At 46.1% G+C, this 14,062-nt stretch overlaps 1 protein-coding gene and 1 pseudogene across 1 annotated transcript; one reads left to right on the forward strand and one right to left on the reverse strand.

The window, feature by feature from the left end:
* Positions 1–3,263: 3,263 nt before the first annotated feature.
* C6H9orf64 (chromosome 6 C9orf64 homolog) lies at positions 3,264–12,508 on the reverse strand. The gene is made up of 4 exons (XM_038335422.1): positions 12,113–12,508; positions 11,006–11,265; positions 7,366–7,561; positions 3,264–3,890 (listed from the first exon to the last, which is right to left on the reverse strand). The coding sequence occupies exons 1-4, from the start codon at positions 12,441–12,443 to the stop codon at positions 3,658–3,660; spliced, it is 1,020 nt and encodes a 339-aa protein (XP_038191350.1). The 5' UTR covers positions 12,444–12,508; the 3' UTR covers positions 3,264–3,657.
* On the forward strand, positions 6,393–6,509 carry LOC119818174 (annotated as a pseudogene).
* Positions 12,509–14,062: the final 1,554 nt, after the last annotated feature.

The raw sequence follows: 14,062 nt of genomic DNA on the forward strand, positions 1-14,062 counted from the left end.
TCAAAGCCCACCCCAGTGACACCTCTTCCAACAAGACCATGCCTCCTAATCCTTCCCAAACAGTTCCACAAATTGGTTATCAAGTATTCAATTACAGGAGTGCGTGGGGGCCAATCTCATGAAGCAGATGTTTTGCTCTAGTAACAGATAGGTGACTGACACATTACTCATCCATTGCATTTAATCCCTGGTGCCGAGCAACAAATTACCCTGAAAATTGGTGGCTTAAAACAGACTTCTCACATTTGAGTAGGAGCCTGGGGATGGCTCAGCTGAGTCATGAAGGTTCCATGCTATCTCCAGTGATCTGTCTAAAGAAGTGGTTTTTAACCTGTGGGTCACAGCCCCTTCACAGAGGTCACCTAAGGCCATCTGAAAACACAGATATTTACAATTCAAGAGGTTTTCCTTAATTAATCTCTAAGTGTGTGGAGTGATTTATCTGTCCTGTTGATGAAGAGTGTCCCCTGGGATCCTGACCCTTCAACTAGAGACTAGACCTGCTAGGACATGCTACACAGGTGAGCAGCCATGGAGCAATAGGCTAGGATCACAGTTAGGAACTTAGAGTGTGGGCCGGGCGGTGGTGGCGCACGCCTTTAATCCCAGCACTCGGGAGGCAGAGGCAGGCGGATCTCTGTGAGTTCGAGGCCAGCCTGGTCTACAAGAGCTAGGTCCAGGACAGGCTCTAAAAAAGCTGCAGAGAAACCCTGTCTCGAAAAACCAAAAAAAAAAAAAAAAAAAAAAAAAGGAACTTAGAGTGTGGAGCTTGTGTGAAGATTCTCAGCATAATAAAACACAATTTTTGTTACACCAACTGAGCATTGGTTATACTACCTCTGCCTGCAACATCTTCCTAGTGAGAAATCACTCCACAAACTTAAGAGACTAATTAAGGAAAACCTCTTGACTAGTGCTTGTTGGCTGGGCTAACACCCCAGGAAGAGCTGGGTATTCAACAGATTTTACTACATTATATACACTTTAGGCTCATGCATTCCACAGACACCGTCATCCTTAAACCTCTTTCAGCTCCTGGCCCCAGGTTACACTGAACAATTTAAACAAAGACGGGAGACTAAAGTCTGACCGCTGTTCTTTACATCATGAAATCAAACTAACAGTTCATGTCTTGCAGAGACTCTTGGCAGTTATCATCTAAAAAATGAAATTTTTTGTTCCCCATAGGTTTACTGAGATTTTTGTTGTTACTAATTGGATGGGGCCTTATATTATGGTCCAGGCTGGATTGCACTAAAATTCATTATATAGCAGAGACTGGCCTCAAACTCACAGCCATCCCCCTGCCTCTGTCTCTAGAATTCCGAGATTGCAGGCATGACCCACCCTGGCTTCCTAGAGATGTTCTTCGGCTGACAGACTTTAATTTATCGTTTAAATATGGAAATCTACGTGTGGCATATAGCGGCCTGGCTTCCAAATTCACAACTGCATTTGCAGCACAGAGAGCACGATTTCAGAAAGCAGCCTGAAAACTGCAGCAACACCAGAAGCAAATGGTGCCACGCAGGCAGAGCCCTGCAAGATTCACGGTGGTGCAGGCGACCCAGCAGGACCCGCTGTGGGTGGGAGACAGACAGATAAGCCATGCAGAGAGCCTGGGTATAGAGCTTATTTAGTGGGTGCTGGGAAGCGTATAAGGGGAAGAAAGAGAGGTAGTAGCATTAGTGAAAACTACTTTCTGCAAAGGGCTGGAACAGTTAAGAGTGCTTACTCCTTTTTAAGAGGACTTGGTTTGGTTCTGTGCACCTTCATCAGGAAGTGTATAACCTCTGCAACTTCACTTACAGGGAAGTCTGACAACTCCGGCCTCTGCAGGCATGCACGTGGCACACATAAACCCACGCAGGCGTGCGCATGCACACACACACAATTGTTAAATCTTTTTAAAAAAATATTTATACTGGTATGATGGCGCACACCTTTAATCCCACCACTCAGAAGGCAGAGGCAGGTGGATCTCTGTGAGTTTGAAGCCAGCCTTCTCTACGGGGCTGAATGAGATCCTGTCTTAGAGAGAGGGGCTCGGAAGAGAAGAGGCACAGAACGTGGCAGGAGTACAAAGATTAAGTTGAAAGCTATCAGGTTGCTTTGAGTGTAAGTTACAGCAAACTGAGGGTCGGCAAGATGGCTCAGCGGGTAAAGGTGCCTGCTACCTGATGACAAGAGCTGGATCACCGGGACACTCAACATCTGCAAGTTGTGCTGAATTCCACATGTGCCATGGCAAGCACATGCATGTGCACACACATAGTAAATAACAAAATGAAAAAAAAATTGAAAATGTAATGTGGTTTTTAATCTGAAGCATGATGATCACAGAGAGAACAGGTACCACAGGTACAACAGAGCTCTGGGTCCTCAAATTGGCTACAACAGGGGAGGGTGTGGCCCTGTGGTAGTGCGCTTGCCTGCAGAATGCCAGGGCCCTGGGTTCCATTCCCAACATTGAATGAAATAAACACAAAGACTACTACTGTCTCAACTGCCATGCTTTGACAGACAGACCCTCTCTCAAAGAAGAGAAACTTCCCTGGGTCCTTCCTGAAGAGCTGCAATCCCCATTACCAAGATTCACAAGCCAGGAGACAGGGTGACAGTGACTCACTGAAACTACCTCACCTGCCTCTGGGTGGGCATAGGATCGCCTGGCCCTTCAGCTCCACAGGCTCCGATCCCACAGGATCACACAAGGAGGGACAGGCACCAGCTACTTAGCGGAAGCTGTGTCCTGCTCAGGTCAGACCTTTGCACACCCAGTCACTGCCACAAGTGTCCAGCAGATGGCAGCGAGGTGCCTGGACGTAGCAGCTCTCCCTGGCTTGCATGATTAGTGGTGAGAAAAGCTCAGCTAGAGTTACTGGTACTTGTTAGTGCCCAGGATAGGTGCTGGGAACCAAACGCATGTCCTCTACAAGAGAAGTAAATGTCTCTTTAGCACTGGTTTTTGATTTTTAAGACAATCCAGGATGGCCTAGAACTCAGCTTCCACCTTCTGAATACTGGGATTACATGTATATAAATTCTACATTATTTTTTAAAAAGTAATATGTTAGGGGCCGGAGAGATGGCTCAGTGGTTAAGAAGACTGGCTGCTCCTCCAGAGGTCCTGAGTTCAATTCCCACCAACCACATGGTAGCTCACAATCATCTATAATGAGATCTGGTGCCCTCTTCTGGCCTGCAGGCAGACATGCAGGCAGAACACTCACTGTATACATTAACAAACAAACAAAAAACCGTTTTATACCAAAGACTATATCTAATATTAAATTATTATAGCACATAGTCAATAACTAAGCTGGGCGTGTGATTCAGTGGTAGAGCACCTCCCTGGCATACACAAGACATAGGCTTGATCCCCAGGGCCATAAAACACAAAAAAGGGGAAGAGGAAGAAAATGACTACAAGTTGAGAAAAGCTACCAACTAAAGACATGGATATTATCATTAAAGATTATGCAGTATGATTATGGGGATACACAATGATATGCCAAGAAAAAAAAAGCAGAAACAAAGACTGGATAGTCAATTACCTATTCCTCTAATTTTTGTCTTTCTATCAAATCAAAATTGTGCAAATGACTGCAGGATCTAAAAGTGCAAGTCTTTCCCCTGGATCCGTCCACACGAGGGTCAGTAATAAATGCAGCGGGTGCGATGGAACGGGATTGCTCTCATGTCGTCCCTGTGGTCGCGAGCATAGTCCCACAAGTGATAATCCAGAAGAATGGAGTTGATCTCACCCTGAGGCTTTTCACCCCTTTCTTCAAGAAGCTCCAGAAGAGAGTTCCGGATGAGCTCGACACACCAAATCGAGCAACCTCTAATTTCCACCTCTTGTTTGTCTCCATTTGAGAGCATTTCTCCTGCAATAATTAAAAGAGAGGAAGAAAAAAAATCATTTTATAAACCTTGGCATTAATGCAAGATCACAAGTTAAATTCACGGTGACAGAGGGTGTCTGCCTTGCTGGTCTCAGTTCTTCCAGGACCAAGTATTACACTTTGCACACTAGTCCCTCAAGTAAACTTGTTAAATGAGGATATGCTAGCCCTAAATTTAAAGGAATTTTTTTTTCTTTTGAAAAGGGGTCCTGTTATGTAGCTCTGGCTGGCCTTCAACTCACTATGTAGAGCAGGCTGGTCTAGAACTCACAGAAAAATGTCTTCCAGTGCTGGGACTGAAGGTGTGCTCCACAGCACATGGTCAGGGGTTAGGCTTCTTATGACACGAATCAGAACTAAATGGTAGATACAGATGCACATTATCATAGGTCTCCTCTGTGCAGGAGCTCCATACCAGAGCCATTTATCAAACTGTGCACGGCCTCACATGAGGGAGGCCTGAGACCAGCAGTGGAGTGTAACTGTGTGCACAGCCTCACATGAGGGAGGCCTGAGACCAGCAGTGGAGTATAGTTGTGTGCATGGCCTCACATGAGGGAGGCCTGAGACCAGCACAGGAGTATGTTGGATGACAGCAATCCAACAGTTTTCTCTCAGCTCGTGGCTGCCCAAACTGGAGGACATGGAGCAAAGTTCCAGAAAAGAGCTTTCTGACTTCGTTTTCCAGCCGGGCTGGTAGCTCAGAGCCCAGGTGATGGAGGACCCTCCAGTGACAGAATCCAGGACGGAGTCTAGCCTGGCTCTGCTCAGAGTCCACTGATGGCAACGTGAATGGCCTGTGGAAGCAGGAGGGCTCACAGCTTCACGGCTTTCTATGTCTCTCTTAGAACCCAAATCATAAGCACAATGCTGAACTAAAGCAATTACAGCTTTTTCATGAACAAATTATCCTTGAGTTAATTGCTTGATTTCAGCAGAAAAGGAAGGGGAAATGTGTCCAAATTGACACGTGGCCTGTTGGTCCAGTTTGGATTTCCCCATTCTGTAGTGCTCCATCAGGATCAGCTACTCAACTGCTAAGAGCCTCCAAATAGCCTAAGTGTTTCTATTCGTCTTTTTCTTAGAGTAAGAGGTGGCATTGATAGAAATTAATTTCTCTTTTTGTTTCTCAACCAAGCTTAGAAGCAGAAGACCTTCTGCAATATCAAGATGTTTATCAAGATTTGTGGATCATTCTTTAAACCAAATAAAACACTTTCTTGGGTTTTTTGTTGTTGTTTTCCAGTTTTGAAGTTTGTTTAATCATCTTTTCAGAGTATTTTCTATTCTAAAAAGAATAAACTATATTTTTCCTAAAGCTTCTGCAAGGTTCCTTTAAGATATCTTGGCCACCTTCTTTGACTCTTAGTTCTGGCTTTTGTTTTAGAGATTCACCAAAAAGTGAGCTTGTTTTTCTGTTTTAACTTAACTCCCTCTCTTCAAAAACATGATTAGGAGCACCATCATCCCCTCTAACAAAGCCTGCAGCATCTGTCTCCCTTCAGTTCGTTTATTCGTCATGGCTAGACTTTTGTGGTGCTTTTGATGACAACAGCGGGGTAAGCCTGAGCCCAGTAGGAAATGGAGGGAGTCTGCTCGGACATCACTAAAGCCCCACTGGGTGCTGTTCAGGTCCTGGGCTCTAGGCAGGACCATTCAGGGTACCCAGAGGCCAGCTGAGGGATAGGAAGCCTGGCAGGCTGCGTCCAACCTCTAAATTCAAGTAAAGCTGCTCTCTTTCCAACACCCTCATTGCTTGGCCAGTGGAAGAACACAGATTGACGGGGTTTCTTCCAGCTCCTCTGCCTCAGACGCTGGCACAGAATGTAAGCCTTCCTTTTCTGTTAATCAAACTTAACTCTCATTTGGTAAAACTGCAGAGTCAACCACGAGTGTAACCCCAAGGCAGAGTCCAGCACCTCTGCAGAGCCCTAGATCAGATGGCTACTCTTACCGACTGCAGCCTTGCCCAGAGGAGCCCAGCTATGCAGAACCCAGACAGACTCCCAGACCACAGAAACTGCAAGATAGTAAATGCTTCCTGTGTTACACAAGACATCCAGTAATGAATGGGTTAATAAACTCTGTTCCCTGGAAAGACAACTTTGGAGCGCTACCTTTTGCTACCTATGAACGTGACTTCTTTTAAAAACAGGAATGGGCTAGACATGGTAGTGCACCTCTGCAGTACTGGATACCTGGGAAGCTGTGGCAGAAGGCTGAGAATCTGAGGCCACCTGGGTTACACGTGAGACCTTGTCTCAAAACAGGTCGGCTGAAGTTAGGTGAATGCCCACACACCTACACACATGCTTCTTTGTCATAAAACATAAGGTATCTAATAATCAAGCACTTATTGGCTATGAGCATTACAATTTAACAGCTTGTTACTTTTCAATGAAAGCACAGAGTCAGAAAGGACTGCTCCTGGCAGCACAAAGCCTGGTGAACTTTAGATGGATAATAACTCTGTTTACACTTATTCCACACGAGAAAATTATTCAATTATAAAAACTTGGTACATGCTACATTGATCAAGGAGTTCTCAGAGCTACCAGCCTTACAGTAGAGGTTGTGTAGAAGTATATTTCTCCTACATTAAAAAAAAAAAAAACCTTGGTTTTAAAAATAAAGAAAAAGTAACAGAAACTCCTCTACCTGAGAGGTAAGTTAGCATGAAAGTGGCAGTCATTTTCTTATAAAAAAGAAGTCATGCTCACATGAACTTTTCAATGTATCCAGCCTTACTCATCTATAACTGTGCCCAAGCATGGCAACAGGTAAGCCCCGGAAAGAAAGCTCTCTCTAAATCCTGTGCATGCCACCTCTCTCTGATCCCACCTCCATCACAACGGAATTTACTCAGCTCAATCCCCACACATTAATCACTGTACCTATTTCATACATCACTATGTAACAAATTTAGATTTCAGTTATCAAGCTCTGAAATTATAATGGCCAAGTAAACACAATTTTCAATAATGTCTACATTCCACAGTGTAAACAAGAAAAGCCATTTTCTTTACATTTCAATTACCTTTGCATGTTTTATTCTTTCTTTTTTGTCATGGTTTTTTTTTGTTTTGTTTTTGTTTTTTGAGACATGGTTTCTCGGTGTATCCCTAGCTGTCCAAGAACTAACTCACTCTATGGACTAGGCTGGTCTCCACTTCAGAGATCTGCCTGCTTCTGCCTCCTGAGTGCTGGGATTAAAGGTGTGTGTGTTACAATGCCCTGCTCAACATAGGCTCTCTCTCTCCCCTTGTAGCCCAAGCTGCTCTGGAACTCTCCACTCTCTGCTTCTGTCTCCTCAGTACAGGAAGCCACCACCCTGCCCAGCACATAAATCTCAAACCAGTGCTCTGTTTTGTAAGCAACAGAGAGCTGTTTGTAAACAAAACCAAACAGACTCAGCAACAAACCACAGAGGGGCAAACAAGGATAAAAGGCTGCAAACCTTTGCGAAGCTTCTCCAGCAACTTGTCAGAGTATTTCAGGGCTCCAAGGTAAACAAGAATCTGTGGCAGTCTGTAGTCAGCAAACATGGTGATGCTGGAGATGTCATCAAAACAGCCATCCCCCTTTCCTTCCAACACACTCCATGTGTCTGCCACAAGGATCTGGGCTCGCTTGTAAAAGGCAATCCTTTTCCCCTGTGATTGGAGAATACTCATCACTGGGGCTTCTGAATTCTTACCGTATGCTACTTAAAGAGGGCGCGCGACGGAGACAGAGACTGTCGACAACGATCCTACTCTCTTGATAAGGATTTATAAATACAAATGTTTCACAGAAAATAAAAGGACCTGACAACAAGATGAGGCTCAGCAGGCTAAAGTCTGCGCTGCCAAGCCTGATGAGGTGAATTCAATTCCTGGGACCTGCATGGTAAAACCAACTCCCAAATGTTGTCCTCTGACCTCCACACTCACTGTGCAGTACAGCACACAACCATGACCTGAGCACATAATAAACACAATCATGTAGTTTAGAAAAATTCTCGCCTGGTGTGGCAACACATGTTTAATCCCTGTGCTCAAGAAGCAGAAACGGGCAGATCTCTGAGTTTTAGGGCAGCCTGGTCTACACAGTGTCCAGACCAGCAAGGGCTACACAGTAAGACCCTATCTCAAATCAAAGCAAAACAAAATTTTAAAGTATCTAATTAGCACTATCACTAGAACTTCTTTTTCTTTTTTGAGACAGGGTCTCACTATGTAGCTCTGGCTGTCCTGGAACTTGCTCTGTAGAGTTTCAGGCTGACCTCAAACTCAGAGATCTGCCTGCCTCTGCCTCCTAAGTGCTGGGGTTAAGGGTGTGCAGTATTATGCATGGCTGTTCCCCTCACCACCCCAAGGTACACAATATTCACTCTTGATACCATTCAGCATTCAGTACTCATTTTCTTTTCTCCTTCCCTTCCTTCCCTCCCCAGTGCAAGGGATCAAGCTCAGGGCTTCATGTGCAGAAGCTAAACACACTGAGCTATAGCCACCAACTGATAAACACACTGAGCTACAGCCACCAACTAATAAACACACTGAGCTATAGCCACCAACTGATAAACACACTGAGCTATAGCCACCAACTGATAAACACACTGAGATATAGCCACGAACTGAGCTATATCCCTAGACTCCAGTATTTTTTCTTTTTTAAAAAAGATTTTATTCTTAATCATTTGCATATGTGCATGTGTAGGGGGTGGTATATGACACCTGTGTGGGTGCCTGCAGAAGCCAGAGGTGTCAGCCTGGAGCTGGAGCCATGGGTGTTGGTGGCTCCAACACAGGTGCTGGGAGCCAAACGCTAGTCTGGAAGAGTGAGTGCTCTGGACCACTGAGCCAACTCTCCAGTCTCTAGCACTCTCTCAATATTATTCATAAATATATGCCCATGTACTATAGTTCAGCTAGTTAGTATTCTTATATGTAGGCAGCATTGTTTTTGAAAAATCCTTTAACTGAAAACATGCGTATTTGTGGTTGGGGGTGTGGCCCAGTGGTGAAGTACTGGTTCTGAGTTCAGTTCCAAGCACAGTAGAAAAAAAGAGAATGCTCATCTAATTGGAGCACAGTTCACAGTAACCGTATATAAATAATGGAGGGTGAAGAAGATAATTACCTGTAGGCTACAGAAAGCACAGTGCTGATTTTAAACCGTTTCCTTTCAAATCACAAAGTTATTTTAGAGATGAAGATGTAACTGAACAGGAGCCAGCCAGGGCTGATCAGACTGGGCAATTAATAAAAGTCAGTATGGAGTCTACGTAACTAAAGTGCCGATTCCATTTAAGCACAGAATAAAGTCGTAGACATAACTTGACTCAAGAAGACTATGTAACAGACCAGCACTATGTCTCGGTGAGTGCTTGTCCAGCATGCATGATGCCTGGAGTCAGGAAGGTCAGCCCCAGTGAGGACATCAGATCACCTGGGTCTGGACCTCTACAGCCCCTCTCCAACCCTCAAGCCTCTCATAAAGCTCCTCCCCCAAGTGTTTCTAATGTATAGACTACAAAAAATACTGATATTTAAAATCTAATCCTAGTCTTGATCCCTGTGGCTATAATCTCCGTGTTTTAAAGCAGCTCATCTACTGAAAATAATCCATAACTAGCTCTCAGAACATACAACTACCACCTCAGAATAACTGAATTAGAAAATACCATAAATAAATACAGTTTTGTGTGTGACAAGATCACATGATAGCGCCCTGGCCAGCCTGGAACTCAGTCCTCTCGTCTGCTTTTCAAGAGCAGAGGCTGGATATGTGTACCACCACACGCCCTCTGGAATTAATTTAAGGACAAATCCCATAGAGAAAGCCCACAAGGGTCTGGAGTGTTGCTCAGAGATAGAGGACTTCCTCTGCATCCTGGAGGCCCTGACTGGACCCCAATATCACAAAAACACAGCAAAACAAAACCCTGAAAGGACTGTTGAAGATGGCTTGCCACCAAGCCCAACCTCCTGAACGCCACGTGGAAAAAAACCAACTCCTAGAAGTTGTCCTCCGACATCCACATGGGTGCCTTGGCACACATGCAGTGTACACATAGGCTTGGGTGTGTGCACATGCACACACACACAAGTGTAAAAACCGAAGTAAATTTTAAACAGCAAAAAAAAAAAAAATGATACCTAAAAACACTCCAAAACACCTCGTCACAATGAGGAATAACCTATTACCCAACCTTAAGGTTTACCTACTTTTATGAAATGAACAAATGTTCATTAGGACTTTGGGGTGGGAGGAGGTGGTTCTCTGCACCCACACGGTGGCTCACAGCCGTTCCCAAACCTGTCGCTTCTGAACTTCACAGGCACAAGGCACACACAAGGCACATATACACAGGAAGAAAACATGAATGCATTAATACACAAATCAGACATATCTAACAAAGGGAAGAAACTCGGGATGGGGAAGGGGACGTCATTGCTCTTCTGGGGCTGTGACAAAGCACCACGACCGGAAGCAGTTTAGGAAAGGAAGGTTATCTGGGCTGACAGCTCCAGAGGGAGGGTCTGGGGGCAAGGGGCCTGGAGTGGCACACACAGCACAGAAAGCTCACAGCTCACAGCTCATGCACATAAACAAGAACAAAAGATATTCAGCGGCAAGGATTCCAAAGGAATTTTACAAAAATAAAACCTAGGTGTGCAGTGGGAGCATCAAACAAATGGTCATCATTTAAAAAGTACTTCCATTCAACTGTTTCATATCCTAGAACAAATATTATAAAAGAACAGTGTGGAAGAAAGAAAATATACACAAAGCTTTTCAAGAAATGCTTTTTTCCTGGAGAAAAACTGTTATACATTCTACTCTGATTTTCATCCAGCTCTGTGAACTTTTTAAAGTACTAACCGTGCTTCTTTAGCCTCAGGTGATGCCATTCTATTGAGGGTTGAAACATTTTAAAAACTGACTGGAAAACAAAAAGTGAGGCGTGTGAAACGCAAATTTTGTTACTGCTTCTAGTCCAAGGTGAGCAAGCTTCAAATTTTAAGTGGCTAGCATTAAAAACAGCTCTGGCAAGAAAAGCATTAACTTGGAGTTAATGCGCATTCTAAAATCCTCGGCTACAAACTCACCTCAAACTGCGCCTCGTCTCTGTAAGAAGGAAAATGTTCAACGACCAAGTGCATTAACCTCTGTGCACTCTTTTCACTTTTTTGGACACAATTAAGAAAAGAGCCGCCGAACTTCTCCAGCAGAATCTTCCCAGTTTCATTGAGAATCCGATGCCGCTCTTCTATTAAAGGCATGGGCACGGCGGTGTCTGAACGGAAGATATCCCGAACTTGATCAAGAGTCACGGTGGCATAGTAGGAGGCGCTGGTTACTGGTATCCCTTTAAAGACCGAATTCAGAGATGGAGAAGTTGCAAACAATATGGAATCAAATTCGTGTTAAAGAAGACAGAGTGCAGTGGTGCTGGCCTAACCTGAGCATTCGAGGTAGCAGGATGGATCTCTGCGCGTTTAAGGCCAGCCCAACGTAGTCTGAATTCTACACGGGTCAGGGCTACTCAGTGAGGCTTTCGGAGGACTAGGGTTCAATTCCCAGCACCCACATAGTGGTTCAAGGCGTTCTGTAACTGCAGTCCAAGGGGATCGACGCCCTCTGTGGCCTCCGTGGGAACTGCATGCACGTGGTGCATAGACGTGCACGCAGACAAAAACCAAACAGAAAAAGGAAAAACCCCCAAAACAAAAATCATACAAATGAAAAATAATTCTAGAATGAGTAACCAAATGAGTGCTCCGGAAGTGCATCAAAAGCGCACAAATAACCCCACCCCTCGCTGTCTGCTTACTCAACCACTCAATGTGGCGCGTGTATTTTCCTTGCATAAAACGTTCTGTAATCTGTCCTTTTCTTCTTCAGGAGGCGTTTGTTTTTCATTTGTTTTTCTGCGAGAGAGTCTCGCTCGCTCTGAGATTGGCCTAAAACTGCGTTGCTCAGGCTGGCCTAGAAACCATAGTGGTGCTCCTGCCGTGGCCTGGAGTGCTGGGATTGCAGACAGGAGCCACTATGCCCAACTTAAACCAAATTAAAGTAATTTTTTTTTAAAGAAAACTGGCTTTGTCACCTCTGCTGATGGCCGGAGCGCTTCGGTCGGGCTTTTGCTCTAGGCAGAGGGAGGGACACCTCCGGACGCGCGCCCGGGGCAGCAGGCGGCGAAGGGCCACACCCACCTTGGTCGAGCGCCCGGTTCACGGCGGCGCACAGGGCCCAGTAGCCGGTGTATGCTGTCCCTCCGTAGCGCACCTCACACTTGCGCTCCTCCTGCTCCGCCCAGAAGGAGAAGTTGAGCGAGTCCACCACGAAGACCCAGTCGAGCGCTGCCTCGTCGGCCCCGCGCGGGTTGAGCTCGTGCAGGGCCTTCCACTGCTCCACACGCCACGCCGAGGCCGCGGGCAGCAGCAGCTCGGCCGCCCTGCGCACGCCCTCGAGGTCCACGAGCACGTCACGACTGTTCTCGGCCACGAACCTGGCGGACTCGCGAGGCGACAGTGGCGCCTCCATGCTGCCGGCTCCCTCGACCCCCGACGCCGCTCGGAGCCTTGGCCGCGGCCACGCCCTCAGGCCCACTTCCGGGTCGAAGTCCGGAAGTCGCCCAGGAGACTTCCGGCCGGCCTCCGGGGATCGCGCAGGTCGTGGGGCTCAAATTGCTGCCCCGCGCCGCCTGGTGGCGAGATGGAGACAGACTTCGGCGGCCGCCAGCAAGCAGGCTCCTGGGCCGCTCCGCACACCCCCGGCCTCCGTCCCCAAGCTTCAGGATTAGTCGGAACATGGAATAGACGAGGGAACAGTATTGTTAAACCTCATGTCTGGCTTTGTGCTCGACCCTGAATTTCCTGCACGTGACAGGAGTGATGGTGACCCCGGTTTGCAAATAAAGGGGGGGACACACTCAATGTCGAGGTTCGCCACCCCCAAGCAATAGCCAAGGCTGAAATTTATACCTTTGTTTGCCCATCAGACTTAATGAAGGGACAGTATGAACCAATCACAGACGCCAATCATTCTGGCCTTTAGGTTGTAATAGGGTAAGACAGTGCAAAAATTCCTCTTTCGTGCCGGGCGGTGGTGGCGCACGCCTTTAATCCCAGCACTCGGGAGGCAGAGGCAGGCAGATCTCTGTGAGTTCAAGACCAGCCTGGTCTACAAGAGCTAGCTCCAGGACAGGCTCTAAAGCTGCAGAGAAACCCTGTCTCGAAAAACCAAAAAAAGAAAAAAAAAGAAAAAAAAAAAAAGTTCCTCTATCGTGTATTCTTGCTGAGACAATTTCAGGTTTATCTCCCATAAACAATTACCCAATTCTAGGACCCAGACGTCTGATTGGGCAACTACTATATATACTTCTTCAAAACTTCCCTGCAACTGCTGAGCGAGATGATAGGACGTGGTTTCTGCCTTTAAAAAAACTGGTGAGTGATTGGACTCCGTGGTGGCGCACGCTTTTAATCCCAGCATTAATCCCAGCACTAGGGAGGCAGAGGTAAGCGGATCTCTGTGAGTTTGAGGCCAGCCTGGTATACAGAGCAAGTTCCAGGACTGGTCCCAAAGCTACGGAGAAACCCTGTCTCAAAACACAAAAGCAAAAACAAACAAAAAAAACCCACCTGGTGACTAACGAGACACTCAGGACCACACCCAGGTCCCTGAATTCCCCGGGGTGGTCCCAACTGGCTGGAATACTTTCAATTGACTATAAACTGTAAGTGGTCTTCTCTATTGGGGTTACTATTTTCGGTAATGGTAGACAAGTACTTAAATCGTTGAGAAGCCAGGTGTGGTGTTGGCACAGCCTTTATTCTCAGAACTAGGGAGGCAGAGGCAGGTGGGTGTCTGTGTCTTCAAGGCCAGCCTGGTCTACGTGGTGAGTTCTAGGACGGCCAGGGTTATGTAGAGACCTTATCTCAAAAAGTAAAACGAACAGAAAGGAAGAGAGAGTAAAATAAACAGTTTAACGGGAGGTAGAGGTAGGATAACCAGTCATCTTTAGTTAGGAATACTCCTTCTCCCACAGTGGCCAACTTTTCCCCCCTAGGCAGCACCGTCTTCCAGTCTTACCACTGTCCATGTTTATTCAAAATCTGAATCCATTAATGGATTAAACCATTGATTAGTTCATGGATTCA

Source organism: Arvicola amphibius, chromosome 6, assembly GCF_903992535.2.
Source record: "Arvicola amphibius chromosome 6, mArvAmp1.2, whole genome shotgun sequence".
Taxonomy (NCBI): domain Eukaryota; kingdom Metazoa; phylum Chordata; class Mammalia; order Rodentia; family Cricetidae; genus Arvicola; species Arvicola amphibius.

What these genes read in the sequence shown, in the direction of transcription:
- C6H9orf64 (XM_038335422.1), bottom strand. Translation starts at nt 12,443, where the DNA reads ATGGAGGCGCCACTGTCGCCTCGCGAGTCCGCCAGGTTCGTGGCCGAG. An exon ending in GAGACGAGGCGCAGTTTGAG is followed by an intron (nt 7,562 to 11,005) that starts GTGAGTTTGTAG and finishes CTCCAATCACAG; the next exon opens with GGGAAAAGGATTGCCTTTTA. An exon ending in GCTGGAGAAGCTTCGCAAAG is followed by an intron (nt 3,891 to 7,365) that starts GTTTGCAGCCTT and finishes TAATTATTGCAG; the next exon opens with GAGAAATGCTCTCAAATGGA.